Source organism: Phalaenopsis equestris, unplaced genomic scaffold (genome assembly GCF_001263595.1).
Source record: "Phalaenopsis equestris unplaced genomic scaffold, ASM126359v1 Scaffold000002, whole genome shotgun sequence".
NCBI classification, from domain to species: domain Eukaryota; kingdom Viridiplantae; phylum Streptophyta; class Magnoliopsida; order Asparagales; family Orchidaceae; genus Phalaenopsis; species Phalaenopsis equestris.
The window spans coordinates 16762438-16782300 of NW_018164444.1; the positions used below are offsets into that span (position 1 = coordinate 16762438).

General features: G+C 33.7%; 1 protein-coding gene across 1 annotated transcript in view; it reads right to left on the reverse strand.

Moving 5' to 3' along the window:
* LOC110025203 (beta-galactosidase 8) overlaps positions 1-17944 on the reverse strand; it is an 89280-nt gene extending 71336 nt beyond the window's left edge. The window contains exons 1-3 of the mRNA XM_020725530.1: positions 17717-17944; positions 14485-14589; positions 4655-4850 (exon numbers count right to left, since the gene is read on the reverse strand). Of these exons, the coding sequence (XP_020581189.1) occupies positions 4655-4850; positions 14485-14589; positions 17717-17854 (439 nt within the window). The 5' untranslated portion in view covers positions 17855-17944. The remainder of the gene's footprint in view (positions 1-4654; positions 4851-14484; positions 14590-17716) is intronic.
* Positions 17945-19863: the final 1919 nt, after the last annotated feature.

The following is a 19863-nucleotide window of genomic DNA, read 5'->3' on the forward strand; positions in this document are numbered from 1 at the left end:
TCGAAAATAACAAGCCCATTCACAGAAAAAAAGGTAGAGCTGGAGCAGGGGGCTAACCCTCCAATATCCAATCTCACCAGTATTCCCAGAAAGATTACTGCAATAAATTTCATAAGTCATATCTCCACAAAACCCCCCCCAAGCCAAAACCCGACGCAAGACTCATCTGCAAGGCCACCAAAGTGTATTAGAGTCAACCCCAACCGTAGCCAAAGTAAGGAGCCCTGGTCCTCCCAAGTTATTCATCTTATACGAGGCAATGGAGCCCTGGGCCTCCATGCTAGTATTATAAAACCATCCACCATGTGAAGCATAAATAGATGTCGCCTGCTCCACAGAAAAGCAGGCAACCAAAGCACCCAGAGATAAAGAAAAAGGAATAAAAACAGCCCAAAGAAGAGCTTGGGCCGAAACAAACCACCCAGCAAAACAAAATAAGTTAAGAGGAACCATCCCTACAAATATAAGGAGCATCGATGTTGTCACCAACCAGCAGAGTGTGTAAAGAGGGGAGGAAGTAGATCGGGAGTAGATTCCACCCTACAAATATCAGTGGAGCTACCTAAATTGGCAAGCCAATTAGCGGGTTGGTTCCCCGGTAATTGAAACTCCACATGACATTCATATTGGAGATTAAACATTTAATTCTCTTTATATAATAAAGGATATCCCAAGGGGCCTCGGCATCATTTGCCAAAATATCAATCAAGATGCGATTATCACATTCAAAAATAATAAAATGTCAGCTGAGAGCGTGAGTCATAATAGCAGCCGTTAAAATGACCCTAGCCTCAGCCTCTATGCGAGTATCAACATATGAAGGAGATAAGAAGAAAAGAATATAGTTCCCTGCATAGTTTCTAGTAATGCCCCCACAACCAGCACCATTGGCTTTCCAACTCCCATCCGTGTTAAACCATCCGTGTTAAACTTAATCCACATCCCCCCCCTAGGAGGTGGCCGCCATCTAACCAAAATCGGTGGATGAGGGAGCCTCCTCTCATCCAAATTCGTATGTCCCATAGAAAGAAAATAATTGATGCCCGAAAAAAAACTTTTTTTAAAGCTCCCCATTCTCCACAGCTTATTAATGTAGGCAATAATATTAGTAAAAATCATCATACTCTGAATGGTCTTACCTTCATGAATAATGTCATTACGAGCTATTCAGATAAACCAACATATGATGTAAGAGTAAATTTGCAAAAAATGTTTCTGCTCACGGTCCAGATTGCAAATAATGGTAGTGAGCAAAAGATTCCACTCAGGAGTGACGATAGTACCAAACCACAAACCAACCTTACTTCATATAAATAGTGAAAAGGGACAAGAGAAGAAAATATGCTCTATAGTCTCCTCCACCGAATTACACAAACAAGAATGAGAGGCTATTCTCAAACCTTTCAACTTTAATATATCATCACATGGTATTATAGAATGGAAAATGCGCCACGCCAGGAAAGACATAGAGGGAGTTAATGCCCAACTCCACACCCCTTCACCCCAAGGGAGAGTTTAAAAATTATGTAAAGAGGCATATAAAGATTTAGTAATGGAGCTAGACATGGGAAATTTCAAAGTAGGAGTATCTTGCAAATGAAGGTCAAAAGGAATAGTGGAAATGAACGTAGCACCCTCCATCCCCAAAATGCTAGTGAGAAGAGGAAAACTCCAATGGTCATCTACCCAAGTATCTGACACCTTGAGACTAGAATACCTCGTATCCCTCATATCAAGCAAAACATTGTACCAACAATCATGCCAGAAAAAAATATTTCCAGCACCCACCTCCCAGTAAATGAAATTCTTCGCTCAGTCTCTAATATGAAACAATCTCATCCACATCGTGGAATTACCCAATCGACAATTAATCAAAGCAGGATGAGAGGAACGACAATACTTTTCGTGCATGAAATTAACCCATAAAGACTCGTCTTTCTTGAAATTAAACAATTGCTTAAAAACATTAATATCAATAATATGGTGCAGAGATTTGAAGCCCAAACCACCAGCATACAGCGGTTTGCAAACATCCTTCCAAGACATCCATCTTCTGCCAGAGTAATTTCCCACCCATAAAAACTTATTGAAACATCTTTCAAGGTTCAAAATAGTACTTTTTTGGGTTGGAGTACTTGAAGAGTGTATAAAGGAAGAGAGTGAAGGATGCTCCTGAGCAATGTAATACGACCCCAAAAGGAAAGGAAATTATTTTTCCAATCCAAAATTCTTTTCCGCACCTTTTCCACTACTTCATCAAACTGAATGCGCCTCTTCCTGCCTTTAAGGAGAAAAACCCCCACATATTTAAGAGGAAGGGTAGAGAGGAAGAAGCCCGTAAAATTGGCAATCCAGCATGCATTAGAACGATTGACCATGTTTCTCAAGTAGATGTTACATTTATTAGCATGAAATAGTAGGCCAAATACGGATTGGAAGTTAACCATTAAGATGTGAATCTCCTTCACCGTTTTTTTGCTAGCATTAGAAAACAGTATCATGTCATCGGCATAAGCTAAAGGAGTGACCACCATGTTAGAATTATGAGTGTATTGCAAATTGGGATTTCTCCTCAAAAGATTATTTAGGAGACGAGAGAGATAATCAAATATTAAAATGAAAATAGTAGGGGATAAATGATCTCCCTACTTAATCCCACGACCCGCGCTAAAAAAGCCCCGAGACTCGCCATTAATGAGAATACTATATTTATTGCAATGAAGCCAAGAGAAAATAATTTTGCAAAACTCCTAAGAGAAACCTCGTGCCTTAAGAACCTTCAATATAATTTCCCAACTAAGAGAATCATAAGCCTTACAGATATCAAATTTAGTGATCATTTGATGGTTAACCCAAATCATAACGGGACTGATATTATTGTCGAAATTCGAATAGAATATCCCAAACAATCAATTGAAATAGAAAAAACAATGGCAAACACAAATACCCCACTAGGTCGAGGTTTGAAGGTGGTGGTTGCGGTTTGAGGGGAAAACTGAGGGGGAAACTGAGAGGTATAGGCGGTTGAGTGGTCGAGCAGCAGCTAGGGAAAGGCTGACCTGCGGCTGGACAATAGCGGAGAAGTCGAAAGAAAGGTGCGAAGGTGGCAACAATAAGGGAAGTGAGGATTGTAGGGTTTTCAAGCAGACAGACAGTAGGTTAGTGGCTGCATGGGAGTCTGTGAAGGGCGGCAGCAGGTTGAGGTGATTGTAAGGAAGGATGGAAAAGTAAAGGGAGGAGAAAGAAGGTGGCAGGGAATTGCGGTTGCAGGAAAACAATAAAGAGGTTGATTTCTGGTGGCAGTAGCAAATAGGGTAAGGGTGGGGACGAAAGAAAGGTTTTGGGAGAAGAGAAATCGAATATAAACAACCCTGTGGGATCAAACTATAGTTGAAGCACCATTCGAGCCTTGGGAAACGATCATCACCTCAGACAAGTTACAGTCGTAGCACTTTCTCACCTTCAGATACAACTCTAGCAAGGAAACACTGGAAGCCAACGATTGTCCCGAACAAAAACACACACAAAACTGACCTAAACACGAAAAAATAACAAATATATAGTCATTGGGTAAAGAGGAGTGATCTCCGCTCCAAATAAAAAGGAAATCCATGAAGAGAAAGTCAAATAGCCCTCATGGACCAGTCCAAGCCGAAAAATTTTGCGACACTGTAGCAGGGATCGCAGACGGCTCCCTACGGAACCAACTCCATGTAGTACTGTAGCAATTCGTTATAGCGGTGGTGTGAAAAGAGGGATTTCAAATGCTCCCGTGTCAACATGTGTCACTCTGGGTATCAATTTCATAAGAAACTTCACTTTCATGCCTAGATGGCTTGTATTTATTGTTAATCATGATGCTTTCACACTTTTCAAATACAAGTTAGTGCAAATTATGACATGGCGTGAACTCAGTCAACAAAGCTCAAAGAAACACTGCTGGCAACAAAAAATAAGTTACTTAAAGCAATTTGATGTGCATAGACAATTGTATAGGAAATGGCATAGGCAAAAGTAAAGGGGAAAAAAAGGAAATTAAATAAAAACAAGATAGAGCTTATCAACTTTTTTGGTCATCCTTTGAAAATTAAATTTTGATTTTTTTAACATGTGGAAACCTATCCCTAATATTTTATTTAAAATAAGATAGGTCAAAAAATAGTTACAAATTTAAACTCATTTTGGAAACTAGAGAATTACTTCATGCCGCATGCCAGCATCCGCCAAACCTTCAACCTAAGACAAAATACCCTACAAACTGAGTATGTTGCTAAGCCGAGGCCCTATGTTGAAAAGTCAATTTTGATGTTTGTTATGGCTGAGATTTTTTTTTAGTCTTACATGCTGCACTTTCCAAAAGAATTTGATTAGTTGAATTAAGGTGGAAAGAGGATTTTAGGGCATAAGCTCCACTGTCCAGATTCTCCCCTCTTCAGATGAAAACTTAAGTAACTTCTTTGAATCATTTAGAAAATTTCTGTTTCATTATTGTTTTATAATAGATGTTATAATTCTTTTACTGTTATAATTTGATCATATGGATTGGTTAAACAAGAACTTAAAGAACTCTGCACATATGAAAAAGTCAAAAGAAAAGCACATAGGAGCATAAGAAGCTGTCATATAAATTGGTATTAATAAGCGTGTCACCTGCCTGCACATATATATGGCCCAGCACGAAGCATCACAAAAAATCCTAATTTTTTAGTAAGGTTTAGAAACGATTCAATATTTGCAATGCCATCAAAAACCCACTTCTCAGGGAAAGGTTCATGCAAATTCCACGGAACATACGTCTGGATGGTATTCAAGCCCAATGCTTTTGCCCTTAGTAGTCTATCCTCCCAATACTGCATGAATTTAAAAGCACATAGTGATAAATATAAAGCAAGATTAAATCTTCACAATAAAGATTGGCGTAGGGGCGGGCGAGGAAGTAAGGAACAGGTGAGGTGTACACAGAAGAAAATCGATAATTTCTTTGAAGAGATGGAACGGTAAAACATAAAGATTTACAGTTATAACTTCAATCACTGAAAATGACAAAATCATTTAAGAAAGGAAAGAGAATGATTTCAATAATAGCTAACATAACAACAATGACATGTTGGCAATGCCTCCTTGATTAATCCCATTAATCCCTACGTAATTAACATTTTGTGCATTAGCAAATACCCTTTAAGTTCAAATTCTTTATGTATCAATTTCTAAAAATATCTAAATTCATATTCATAAAATAAAAAAAGGGTAGAGAGCGTGTCAGGTCTAACCTGAATAAATAACTAACTGAGGTGGACTAGAGTGTTGTGGGGGTGGGGGGTGCGCTCTCTCTCTCTCTCACACACACACATAGGTGCTCTCTCTCTCTCGCTCTCTCTCTCACACACACACATATCAAATATCAAGGTAAGTTGGTTACAATTGAAGGTAATTTGTGGCATAAATTAGGAACATCACTTTGAAATAAACACAAAGAATGAGTTTATGCGTGAAAATTTTTTTCTACATGAGTTATGACTAACTTGCTAGTGGATTTAACACAACCTACTAATCACAGCATAAAAAAAAAAAGAGCAGAAGTGATTAAGGCGGTTACCCAGGAATAACCACCTCCCCATAACAAATTTAGCTGAAAATTATGAGAGAGTTGACTTGGACTCAAAACGGCATATAATATATTCAAGAAAAACTATCTGTTATAAAGATTCTTAAAGCAACATATAACATTTTAAATTATTAACATTAATGACGAGTGTAAAGCTGAAGACAGGCCTCAATCAAAACTGACTTCTAATTTAAGAAAGGAAAGTGCATTTAATTATATTCAAGTTAATAGCAGAGTTCTAGCAACAATTGACACTTCAGAAAGCCTTCAATTTTCGGACATTTTGAAGACAATTAAGCCAAAAGAACAATTAGGAAGGATAGGATACAATGTTTGAGGCAGCATTCACCATGTCTCTCCTTTACCATTAATTAACAAAATCAGTTAACTAATATTCACCCCTAAGGGAGAACCCGCACGCACAGCAATTTACGATTCAGTATCAAAGGAGGCTAAGAGATGGAGTGACTTTTGGAGGACATTTTGACATGGGGATGAATGCAGATTTACAAGTTACTAGATTTTGAGGGGAGGATGAATTTGCATGAGTTCATATAGTGGTTGCAGACAGTTAAGAAAATTTTTTAGTATAAGGATATGCCAGCTGATAGTTGGGTAAAGCTTGTTTCCATAAAGCTGAAGAAGAGTACTTCTTTGCGATGAGAGAATCTGAAGAGAGTGAGAGAGTGAGACAGCGAGAAGGTAGAAACAAGATCACTGTTTGAAAGAAGATGAGAGAGATGCAAAGGAAATATCTACCCTCACACTAAAACCAGGACATGTTCTTGAGGTTGCATCATTTACATCAGGGGGAGTTATCAGCATAGGAGTTCAAAGCATAATTTGAGCAGCTCAAGCTAAAATTTGAGCTGAGGGAGCCAAAGAAGAAAACTATAGTCAAGTATTTAAAAAGCTTGAAGACAGCCATTAGCCATATCATTAAGCTATAGCCTTACTGATCGTTGAGTGATGTTCAGACATTAGCCTTGAAGGTGAAGAAAGAGAAGAAGTAGATCACGATCCTGATGTCATTCAGACAGTCACCCACAGTAAGCAAAGCCAGTAAGAGTACACCTAAGAAAGGTGTGAAAACTATCCAGAAACATAATAGAGCATATTAGAGCGAGAAGAAACCCAAGAGGAGCAGTACACCGAGCACAATGCCCGCAAGAAAGTGTTTCAGATGTCATAGTTTTGGACATATGGCCTCCAGTTGCCTTACTATCAGAGTTGTCTCTTTCACTGAGCAGGGACCAATAGAAGGAGTGGGCAAGGTTGTTGGATACAAAGAAGATAGAAAGAATATGCAAAATTACCAACTTCCAGTTTATGAGGGCGCAAATCATGTGGTTAGACAATTCTTCGGATTAAGGCTAGGAGAGAATAGCAATGGCTTCGCCACATCTTTTATACACATTGCACAATGCAGGAAAAGGTGTGAAGCCTTATCATCGATCGAGATAGTAATGAGAAATGTGATATATACACAAACTGTGTAATAACCATATAAAATAATAATAAATACGCAAGAGACAAAAAACCAAGGGAGGTCGGCTCTTGCATGAGAAGAAGACGTCCTGCAGAAAGGTCAACTGACGGACGAGAAGGGCAAGCTTAGGGGGGTGGTCGTGTGTGCGGGTGTGTGTGTGGGTGATTTATATGGTTAGATGTTATTAGATTATATTAAACTTTTTGAATTAATGGCAGTGATTAAGGTGACAAACAATTGAATAAGGATATTTCGATTCGTGACTGAGATTGGCATAAGAAAAGATTAAGATAATAATTAGGTTTAATGTTGTTATTTATGTAAATTATTACGAATTATTAAATTAATACTAAATGAGATTGAAAATTATAAATAGTAAGTTTTACAGAATGAAATCAAATTTAGGCAAGTTCAAGTATTAAATTGGAGGATCGATAGGAGTAGAACGGTGAAAGACTCTAGATGAGTAATTATGCTCAAGTTAAAGTACTATTTCATGTTTTAAATATATTCATGCTTACAGTTTTTCAATGTTATGTTGTATATCAATGAATAAAACAAATATAACTCTTCATATTGTTAATCATAAAGTTTGCATGTTAAATATTAGTCTTAGTAGTTGCATGATAGTTTATTTTAAAAAATTATTAGCTTATTTCATTACATATAAATTTAATAAATGTGTATTTTATTGGTGGAACAATATAAGACGTCTCATAAGATGTCTCGTAAGAACGTATAATATGAAAAATGTAGTGTATATATAAATGCAAGTATGTGCATACTAAAATGAGTTGACCCCCTTATAGTACAGGCAAGGGATGTTAGTGCTCTCGCGCGCATAGATGTTTTCCCACCATCTCATGTAATTGTAATGTTTAGTAGCTAACTACTATGCGAACAGAAGGATATCGACTAGAGGCAAGTAGATATCTTTCCACCTCAAACAATCATGTAAATTATATCATGAACCACTGTGTTGATGAGATAATATCAGCCAGGAGTTTAGGTTATGCTTTAACGGTATTTTTCAGACATATGTGCGTTAATAATATAAATTAAAAGAAAAATTAAAGACTAAATTATGGGAAGTAAAGTTAAAATTAATGCATAAAAAGTTTAAGTTATTTCCATTAAGTAAATATCATTCACACATACATTAGATTATCATAAAATATTTTATAGAAAAATGAAAGGTTGACATGTATATTATTTTCTCTTCATTGGGTTATTGTAGTTTAAAAATGTGATTGCTTCTTGGTTATTTTTAAATAACACATTATATTAATTTAATATTTTTTTCAGAATTTAAGTTATTGAATAAAATGAATATAAGAGAAATCAATGTGTACAGACGGCGAGGTCAACAACTTGAAAGACAACTATTTTTATTTAGTTAATTTAATTATTTTTTTAATAGCACTTTCAATTAATAATTGGATATTAAACCGTCAGTAATAAAAAATATAAGATAAAATTAATTTCACTGTCCGATCATCCATTTCCATTTTGGTTAATTGCAAGTCTCAGATCAGGTCGTGACAAAAGTAATATGAGAGGCAAAGTTTAGATTAAACAACATGAATCATAATGAAAGAGTCAATTGAATGATTTAATTAAGTTATAAATAATAAAAATTAAAATTTTAACTAAGTAATTAAATTAATTTTTTGTTATAATTTTAGAATTATGGTTGATTAGGAAGATGAGGTCATGGATGATATCATTAAATTTGATATGCCACAAAATGTCATAGTTTGTGCTAATGTATTTTCTGATATGATGAATATTGTGATTCAGCTGATTAAGTATTATCAATCCAAAGCTAGTAGTAGTAAGAAACATTGATGGATAAGTACTTGAAACTCTTTTAGGATATGAGACCACATTTGTTTTCTGAAGAGAGGGGGTTCAGTGGATACTGAGAACTAGCTATTAATAGTGGATAAAATTATAGATGTGTTGTCCTGTCCACCAGAAAGAATGGTCGCACTTGCCACTTTTGCATTTGAGGGGGAAGTTGAGAGATAGCGGCAATGATAGATACATGATGAGTTTGGAGCTAAAAGAAACAACCACTGGTTCCATGGGACAACTTCGTGAGAACCTTCTAAAATTGATTTGTACCACTGTCGGCCAGAAGACAAATGCAGAATAAATTTACTAGGTTAGTGCAGGGAAATTTACTATATTGTCAAGATATGCAACACAGCTCATTCCAAATGCAGATGAGAAATGTCATGAGTTTCGTTCTGGATTGAAGAATCTAATCAGGCAGCAACTAGTGTCACTTGAGATTGAAGACTACTCAGTGCTAGTGGAGAGGGCTAGACGGGTGAAACTTAGAAGAGTAAGGACACACAGAAGAGAAAATTTTTTGAAGAAGTAGCATCAACAGTTCATTCTAGAAAGTCTAATGGGAAGAAGATAAAGTCTTGCACTAATTGAGTTATTAGTTAGAGCAGCAATAATATAGCCTTGTACTAAGTGTGGGGAACAACATCGTGGTGAAGGTCTATTTGGTTTGAAGATATGTTATTTATGCATATAGCATGATATCAGATGAGAAACTAACCTAATTATGCTCAAAGATCCACTTCAAATGCTGGCACAGGAAAGGATTCAGCTCAAAAGAATTTTCAGGAGGGATTCACTTTTAGAAGTAGTCATCAAAGGATGGCAGAAGCTGATACTATGAATCATAAGTACAACCAAGGCAGAACACTAGACCAAAAGTTTATTCCTTAACTCACCAAAAGAGCATGATGCTATTGATATTGATACATAAAGTTTGTTGAAGTGATTTGTTGTTTGAGTGTCATGATGGTTATCTGGTATTGAGTATCTTTATGTACTTCAATTTCAGAAGCTGAGTACTGTGTTAGTTATGTTGCATTGTTTTAGATGTAGTGTTATTTTAATTATGTTTATCTTGTTTCAGATGTTTGGGAATTGTTCCATTAAATTAACATACCTCAGATGTTGTATTTATCTCTTTTTCTTTTCTTTGCTCATTTAACAAAAATTAAACTTTAGTTTATATTTCATCTGCAAAATGTTTATGCTTATGTAAGTTCGGGAATTTTGAGAACAAAAATTTATAAGGTGGGAAGATTGTAATAACAAGGTAAAATAAGAGATACATATATAATAACTGAAAAATAATAAAATGAAATATAAGAAAAAAAACTTTAAAAGGCTTGGGTCAATTTGAGCATAACCGTCTTGACGATTTGGATTTAATGATTCAAGCATCCTCATATGTAAAAATCAGAGATTGAACTAATTAGAAAGAGCGAGAGGCCAAAATGAGAGACATTGAAGGAAGAAAGAAGGAGAAGAGGAGGAACCCAAGTTGAATGAGGAGACGTTGAAGGCGTCCTGTACAAAGAAAGATGGCATCGCGTTCGGTTGCTTGTGAGAAGAAAGTGGTGACGGCAGAGCCAAGGTCTACGCAAGAGACAAAGCCAATGAAGGGAGGTCGCGGCTCTCGTGTGAGAAGAAGAATTCCTACTGGAAGATCAACCAACCGAAGAACAGGGTAAGCTTAGGGTTATGTTTAATTAGATATAAATAAATACATATAGAAAATAAATTTAGCTAGATGTTATTAGATTATATTAAACTTTATGAATTAATGTGACAAGCAACTGGATAAGCAAATTATGGTTTGTGACCAAGATTTACATAAGAAAAAGATTAAGATAATGATCAGGTTTGATGTTGTTATTTATATAAGTTATTTCGAATTGTTAAATTAATATTAATTGAGTTTGAAAAATCTGAACAGTAAGTTTTATTAAATGATAACAGATTTTAAAAAAATCACGTAATTAAATTGGAGGATCAATGAGTAGAATGGTGAATTAATTGAGATGAATAATTACAATTTCAAGTTGCAAAAATATTTCATATTCTTAAATATATCATGCTTACAATTTGTCCCTATTATGTTGTATTGGTACTTGTGGATGTCTTTTTTTCCCTTTTTCATACATACGATGGTTGGCCGCTGCTAGGATCCCTTCATTAGCTCTATATAGAAATGAAATTAAACGAGACGATTCTTCATATTCTTAATAATAAAAGTAAATAATTGTTGTCTTAATAGTTGCATAATAGTTTATTTTTTAAAAAAATATATTAGTTTAATTCATGACCTATAGATTTAGTAAATGTGTATTTTATTGATAGATAAACATATGTTATCCTATAAAATATCTCATAAAAATATATGATATGAAAAATAAAATAGTATGTATATGAATGTTTGAATGTGCATTTAAAGAGGAGCAGTTCACCCTTTTATGATAGAGGTGGGGGTGTCAGTGTACCCAGGGAAGTAGATATTTTCTTACCACCTCAGAAATTTGTGATGTTTAGATCGATAACAGCTGTGTCGAAAAGAAAATATCGGTCAGGGGAACGTAGGCGTCTTTCCGCTCAAACAATCATGTAAACTAGATCACAAACCACTATGCCGACGAAATAATATCAATCAAGAGTATGCTAGGTTACGTTTTGACAGTGCTCCTAAGATAGACGTGAATGTTAATAGTCTAAAAATAAAAGAAATATAAAGACCAAACTTTGAAAAGTAAAGTTAAAATTAATGCATATAGAAGTTTAAGTTATTTCCATTAATTAAATATTATGAACACATACATTAGATTATTATAAAAAAATTACAGAGATATAAAAAATCGACATACATATTATTTTCTCTATCTTAGTTTATTGTAGTTTAAAAATGTGATTGCTCTCGGGTTATATTTGGATAACTCATTATGTTATTTTAATATTTATCTAGATTTTAAGCTTTAAAATATAATAAATAAAAGAAAAACCAATTTGTACAAAATACAAAGTCAGCAACCTGAAAGGCAGCTATTTTTATTTGACCAATTTAAATATTCTTTTAATGGCTTTTTCAATTAACAGTTGAATATTAAATTGTCAGTGATAGAAATAGAATAAAAAAAATTAATTCTACCGTCCGATCATCCATTATCATCTTGGTTAATTCCAAGCTCGGGGTTGAGTCGTGATAAATGGTGAATAAGTTGAGTCCCACTTCTCAGAAATATTCTCAGTCATATTTCGTAACTTGTTTGAAGAAGGGGAACAGGGTTAGCATTAACAAAAGATGTCTCATAAAGTTTTCTATTATGGATCAGTTGCATGACTAGGTGTGTTATGATGTTATACCCATGGACACTTGTCACATCTGTTGCGGAGACAGTGGTAGTTAATCCAAGACTAAGTATGATGGGTTCAAGAACACTTCTTTATCGAGGATGGAAAGCGCATAGTTCTCCTACCTTCTGCAAAATCTGAGATTATAAGTGCTCTTGGCATGAGAGAGGCACTATGGGGTCAATTTTGATGATTTTAGAGGATGTTGAAACAAAAGAACCGGCATCAGACATGAGGCAGTAACTATGAAGAGAATTTCAGGATATCGTGACCAATAACTTACTGCTAGGGCTGCCACCATTAGGAGAGGTTCAGTCGATCTTCACTTCAAAGAGGAATGAGCCAACCGTGGGTTACTTTTGGAGAACTCTGCGAAGTATGATTGGCCCAAAGTTTCAGTTCATTTCAGCAATGTACCCACAAATGTTATGGTTGGATCGATGGAGATAGTTACTCGCAATTTGGAAAACCATCTCAGGTGTTTTGTGGGGCAGTGCTTCCGTCAGTGTGATCCAAGTGCTTCTAGAGACGCAACTGAATACACTCCAATTCCAAGAGGTTACGACGGGTTTGCCACCTTTAACGTTGCCTAATTGGCATTATATCATAAGTCAAAAGTTTCGGTATACGAGGTCAAGGCTCCACAAAACCAAATAAACTCCAATGAATGTTAGGCAGAACCCTAGACTGGTTCAATCCAAGTTGAGAGAGGGTCAATCGGCCCTCTTTAGGCATAGGGTTACCACCCAAATGGAGTAGGGGCCCACTCCTAATTGTAGCATATCTATTTAAGTATTTCTTTGATGTTTAGGGTTTAATTTTTTGTTGAGTTGAACTTGTAGAGCCATCGGCTCCTCTTTTCCCAACCTTTTTTTTTTGTGTCACTCCCATATCTCCTTCATTGTTTGCCTATTGTCACCGCCCAGAAAACAATAAACTTTTTATTTCTAACTCCAACCAGTTGGTGCCACCCAAAGACAACAACAATCTTACCTGCCATATACATATTAACATACATACACACTCTACTCTAAATATAATAATCCAACATACTTAGTGTGTTGAATGATTTTTTTATTGAGCTTTGGCATTTTAACTTTCATGGCATATCCTGTCCATTTGTCATGTTCCTTCTAATGTTTTACAACAAGAAACAAAGTTATTATAAAAATTTAGTGATAATTACTCACTCTTCTTCCATAAAATTTGTTCAAGTGCTTCTTTTCTTTTAAGTTTTCCTATTTTACACTAATATATTTCAATGCAGATACCACTTTTATGTCTTCTGCATTTCATTTTCCATTTTCACCAGTCATATCCCCTTGTCCATGTCCATATCCATGTCACGTTTTAGTAATTTGAATCTATGATTTAACAAACAAAAGAGTGAAAGAAGTTTTTGATAAAAGTTTATATCATCAATTAAAATACTATAGTTTTGACCTTCAGATCACGCTTAACAAAAATAACCCGACAAACAATAGCTTGAATCGTGTTGTGCATGGGAACAGCTAATAAAGAACTAAAGCCAATTTCTCTTATTGGAACAAGCAAAGTTTAACTTGAATTGAAATTTTTCAGAAGTTGTATGATAATATGGAGACTTAGTTTTGGTTGGTCAAATAGATGCAACAGAACTTTATGCAAATAGAATACATAGAAAAAAATATTGATATGTCTAGCTATCATCTAAGAACCATTACTTCAAGTAATGTGCTCCTTCAAGTACATTTACCATATCATACGCGGCCACAAAGTGAAAATATATAATGAATTATGATGTTCTATTGTACTTTTAAATTTTTTATGTTTATTTTTTATAATCATAAAATCTATTAATTTTTTATGCTACAAATAACTAAATACAATTTTATAGCATTATTCATTACATGAAATAAGTACACAAAATTATTATTGAAATCAACATCCATACCTATAATAGGTTTTAATACAAAAGCATTGTAATTTAGAATTTCATGCAGTGTGAAATATGATCAATGTTATAATACATTTCTACAATGACATATTCATCAAAAATCATTTCATCACTTACACTTCATGTTTCATTAGATAAAACAGCAGATGCACTGAAAAAACCCAAAGTTCTATTTCCCTCAACTCTAATTTCTCACTAAATTAAGGTTCCAACTTTTTACATAAGGGAAATAAACAAAGAGTTCAAGCAGAAATATACCTCCGGAAGAACACGAAAATAATGCAAGTCCCCACCTATGATCTGAAATGGTTTTCCTTCTCTCCAGAACATGTCATCAGCTATTTTGAAGCCACGAATATTATCCTGGTCAATTAAGGCAAATAATAGTAACACGCATTCATCATAACAACTAAGTAAAGCACATTCAGAATCAAATACACAATCCATATTTACAGGCCTATGCATGCATGGCGAGAAAATGTGCGAACATGCTTTCTCTGTGTGTGAAAAGGATAGGAAGCATACAAAATTAAAGAGAAGAAGAGTTGGAGAGAAAAATTTAGCATACAGACTGAGGTGGAGGGGTAAGAGCTTATGTGAAGAGAGGTAGCAAGGAAGGCCAACGGAAAGGTGAGAAAAGAGTGCTCTTTCTTAAGTTTTCTATATTTTTTTGGGGAAATTTTGGGAGAATGCAAATTCAAAAGTATTTATTCATTGAAAATGCAAGTCATGTGTACTGATAATATTTATTAATTTATGCCTTATTTTTCAATTTTCTGGTTTGAATTGAATATGATAATACTAAGATGTTGGTGCCTATGAAAATGGTATGCATTCTCTGGTGTTTTAATTACCTTGTTAGATTTGGATTAGTGCTGCAACTTTTAATTCAGCTCTCAATGGATTTCCCAATATAATTGGCCTCTTATGCATATTTCAGCAAATATAGTTCTCTATCTTGCCCATTCAACGAGTTGGAAGTTTGTTGTTGTTATTGCCGATTTGGTAAGTTATTATTGATTTCGAAACAAGGGTTGTGTCAAAAATCACCCAAATCATAAAAATCAGAACGTAATCAGTAAAATTTATTCATTTTATTTTAGTAAATCTTTGACATTTTGTCTAAATCGGCTTATTTGGTTTGGTTTAAGTTTGAAATCTTATAAAACTAAATAAATCAAATTAAACTGATTAAGCATACTCATAATTAAGAATGATAAAAGACGCATCTTGTTGCCAAACCAAACCTAAAGATTAAATTTAAAGCACATTTACCAAATCAATTTGGTTCATAATATCATGAAGCCACATAGATGCTTTATTTATCCATCATTTTAAAACAAACTTATTGAATAAAATAAGTTCAGACCATTGAAAAAATTTTGAAACCAAAGCAAACCAGCTCTGGCTGACAAACTAAATCCTAAGAAGCTATGCTCTTAAACTAAAAATTTAACTGAAAATAAATCAGACCATTTGATTTGATTTTAGTTCAAGTTTAGTTAAAGGTTAGGATTAGTTTAGCTTTAAATACTAGTCAATTTGGAACCAAACATGATTTGATACTGTAACGTGGAACTTTTTGTGTTGATTTGGAATTAAAAGTTGTTGTCTTTGATGAAATCCACGTACGTTGGAATGAAAACTCATAGTATTTAACCAAACTTTATATTGTTTACAAATATTACTAATTATTGGCCATTTCAGGTTATAAGGGTTGACCTACCCTTGCTAGATAAAGGAGTTGGCCTTTCAAAGATTGGTCAACTAGCCTTTGATTAGAACAACCAAGTCTTTGAAGCATTCCTTAGTCAATCAGCATTTTGTTGGTTTATTATTTTTCATCAATTATATGGGTAGAGCACCCCTTTTGTCACCAATCAAAGGTTGGTCGACCAAAAGAAAACCTATTCAATCATTTGCCCCTCCATTATTCTATTTAACTCAGTTGAGACATTTAAAATTAAAAACATTAATTTTGCTAATAAAATGATATCCTTCTCTATATGATTAATATGTTTGGAACACTAAAAACAAACTTAGGAAGAGTGGGTAGGTTTGTAGATAGAGAAGTAACCCTTGCCAATAATTCCCAAAGAACATGAACCGAGCAATGAGTAATGTAACACTATTAAAACATCGTCTTACCCAGTTGAAACAGTGCCACTCATGCGGTTCCTATTCCTAATTCATATGTATTTACATATCTAACAACTGAACTTTACTTTTTACATTTATACCACTCAATTCTTTCATATCACGTCACAAAATACCATTTTAACTTTTAAAAAGTGAAATACACCTTTTAAGCACGCGACATTTATTTAAAATTTTAAGTTTATGTGTTAGATATGTAAATACATAAGAATTAAATGGTATGTATGTGAATCTTCTTAGTTTTTCCTCGTCAATAAAAACAGAGAATAATCACTGTTCGCCAGCAGTCCAGCACAAACTCCCATCCTCATAGATAAACTAAAGCAACCATCCCTCAGAAGCAGGAAAATATTACATCAGGACTCCTAACGTAGAGCTACGTTCGGAATCCACTGATATGCAGACACGTGGAGGTGACAGAAAAATTTAAGAAAAAAATTGTTTTAGTTCAGAAGAATATTCCTCCCGTGTTATTCCGCATTATTCAGGTGTAGGTGTTATTGTGGTGGTATTCATGTGTTATTGTGTTATGGGAATATTCTAGATGTTACAATAACACAATGACACATCAATATCACCACAATAACACCTGAGTAACGCGGAATAACACAGGAGGAAATTTTTTACTCATAAGCAAGCATAACTACTTGTAGACCACCAACAACATCTATTCCTCTGAACATATATAGAGAGAAGGAGGCAGGAAAAAAAATTTCAGCCACAACATGCAGAAGCAGTCGATCTTTCAAGGGGAAAATACGTAGCATGAGTCCTTTCCCACTACTTTTGCGACGATCGATCACTAACAGTCAGCTCAGATTCACATTATGTATCTATTTGGTTGAAATATCACTAACTTAAATCCTATTTTCCACCTGCTTCAGATCAAGTTTCAGAAAGTAACATTTATAAGATCTACAATACTTTTATTCACTGCGCATCTTATTCTCTTCCATTTAAATCCTAAATTAAAAAAAAAAAAATCTACAAAATAATGTACTACAATTTAATCAGTTTAAACTACCTCCATGGCAAACAGTTTTCATGATTCAGCACCTTCAAAAGTTACTAAACCCTACTTGCACCCAAACAGGCTGCAAAAAGGAAGGCAACGGATCAACCTATAACAGAAGATTCTCGAATTCAGTCCAGGATTTGAGTCCAACCGGAAGATAGAGTCGATTGATGCTTACTAAACAGCTGCCAGAGAGTAATTGAAAGCTGAGAAATCCCCATGGCATGACCAACATCAATAATAAGAACTAAGAAGGAACATATTCATCTATAGAGTAATTAGAACAGGTGGCGGGTTTCAAAAGAATGGTTCACCTACCTTGTGAAAACCATTAGCACGAGAAGAATCGGAGCCGGAAAGGCTGGTAAGGGAAGCGAGAGCTGGAATGAATGAACCAAGAGAGAAGACGGCGAGCAGAAAGAGAAGGAGGAGCTTCGAGATTCCTAGGCAGGCCATCGCCGGCGAAGGTGCTCCCCTCCAGCCTGAATAGGGAGTTCTACACTTGTTTTTTTGGGCTAGACCAGCTAGACCCGCCGGAGCCGTGAATAAAAGTATTGAAGATCTTATAAATATCTAAGTAAATAAATATAAGGAAACATTTTAATATAGTTATTTTATTTTAAATATAAAAAATATTTTAATATATTTATTTTATTTTAAATATAAATATAACGAAACATTTTAATATATTTATTTTAATATTTAATATTTAAAAAAATATTTTAAAATATTCATTTTCTTATAAGGAAATCAACATAAAGAAATATTTTAATATATTCATTTAATTTTAAATATAATAAAATAAAAATAATGAAATAAATATAAGAAAATATTTTAATAATACCACAATAGTACCACGATATTATTCGAGTGTTATTGCAGTGTTATTCGAAAGTTATTGCGTTGCTATTTAGGTGTTATTCGTTATTATTTGAAGTAACTCAATGTGTTATTAGTGTATTTTCAGCGAGGGTGTTATTCGAGTAAATTTATGATGTTATTATGGTGTTATTGTGATATTATTGAGGTGTTATTCAAGTGTTATTTGAAAAACTCTGCAGAGTTATTGGATTATTGCGCAGTACTATGAGTGTTATTATAGTGTTATTGTGGTGTTATTTTACTAAAATTGCAGCTGCTGTATTGTGTTATTCTAGAGTGAGTTATTAGTGTTAAATTTTAATTTATGGCTCACATTTATTTTAATAATTTATGAGATTTATCATGATAACTTAAGTTATTTATTTTCTTAACTCATAACTTATGTTATAACTTATGATAACTTATGATATTTATTTTTGTAACTTATGATAGCTTAAGTTATTAATTATCTTAACTCCTAACTTATGTCATAACTTATGATATTAATTTTGTAACTCGTGTAATCCCTAAAATGAATAGGGGTTACTACCTTATCTCATTAATTTTAATAATAATAATCAATTTATTTATTAAATTTTCATAAATTATATTGGTTAGTAGCCCCATGATGGACGTTGGTTAAATAGAGCATAATTCAGAGAATAAGTTGTCTCTCTTCTTAACACACCCTCTACATTTCCCTCCATAAAAAAGTACAGAAATTTTCAAGGGATTAGATAGAGAAACTCCATCTCTTCAAGATTAAATTTATTCAAGATCAAATTTTAACATCATGAATACGGGTATGTTTTACTTTATTATAGATATGTAAAAAATCATGAATTTAAAGAATCTTAGCTATTATGTATTTTTAAAATTTGTGTCATAAATGTTAAACATGAATTTCTAACATGTGGTATCATAACCTTGATTACTAAATTTATGATTTTTCATATAATTTTATTTATGTTAATGGTATTAAATTTCCGTTGTGAATTAGATCAATAATGCTAAAGTAAATTGATGTGATTAAAATTATTATTTATTTAACGTAGATGTTATGTTTAGTTTGTTAGTCACCAAAGTGGCCAAATTAATAAGTTTAATAGACGTTAAAATAAATAAATTCAATTGCTCACGAGTATGCAATGCTTGTTATGAAATAATTTAACATTTCATTAAAAAATATTAAAATTCATTGATTATAAAATATTTCTAGATCGCTCAAAGATTGATCATTTATTTTATAATCTTTGAATATGATTGTAGTTTATTTATATACTTAGTTAAGATATGTTTATATATCCAAAGATAATAGATGTGTCTAATTTGAGTATAAAATAATTACCAATTATATTAAATTTAAGTCAAGCATCAAGTATGTTTATTATCATGTATTGTTATATCACTTAAATGAGATTTCAATACACTATTATTATTATAATTATTATTTTAATATGATTTTATATGAATATCTATGTAAGTTTAATGTTTGAAGCATTAATATACAAACATGTTTTATTTATTTGCAATAACTACTTCTGTTTCTTCTCATTTGCAAGCTACATCTGTTCAAACTTTAAATGGGTTTAATTTCTCTGAAT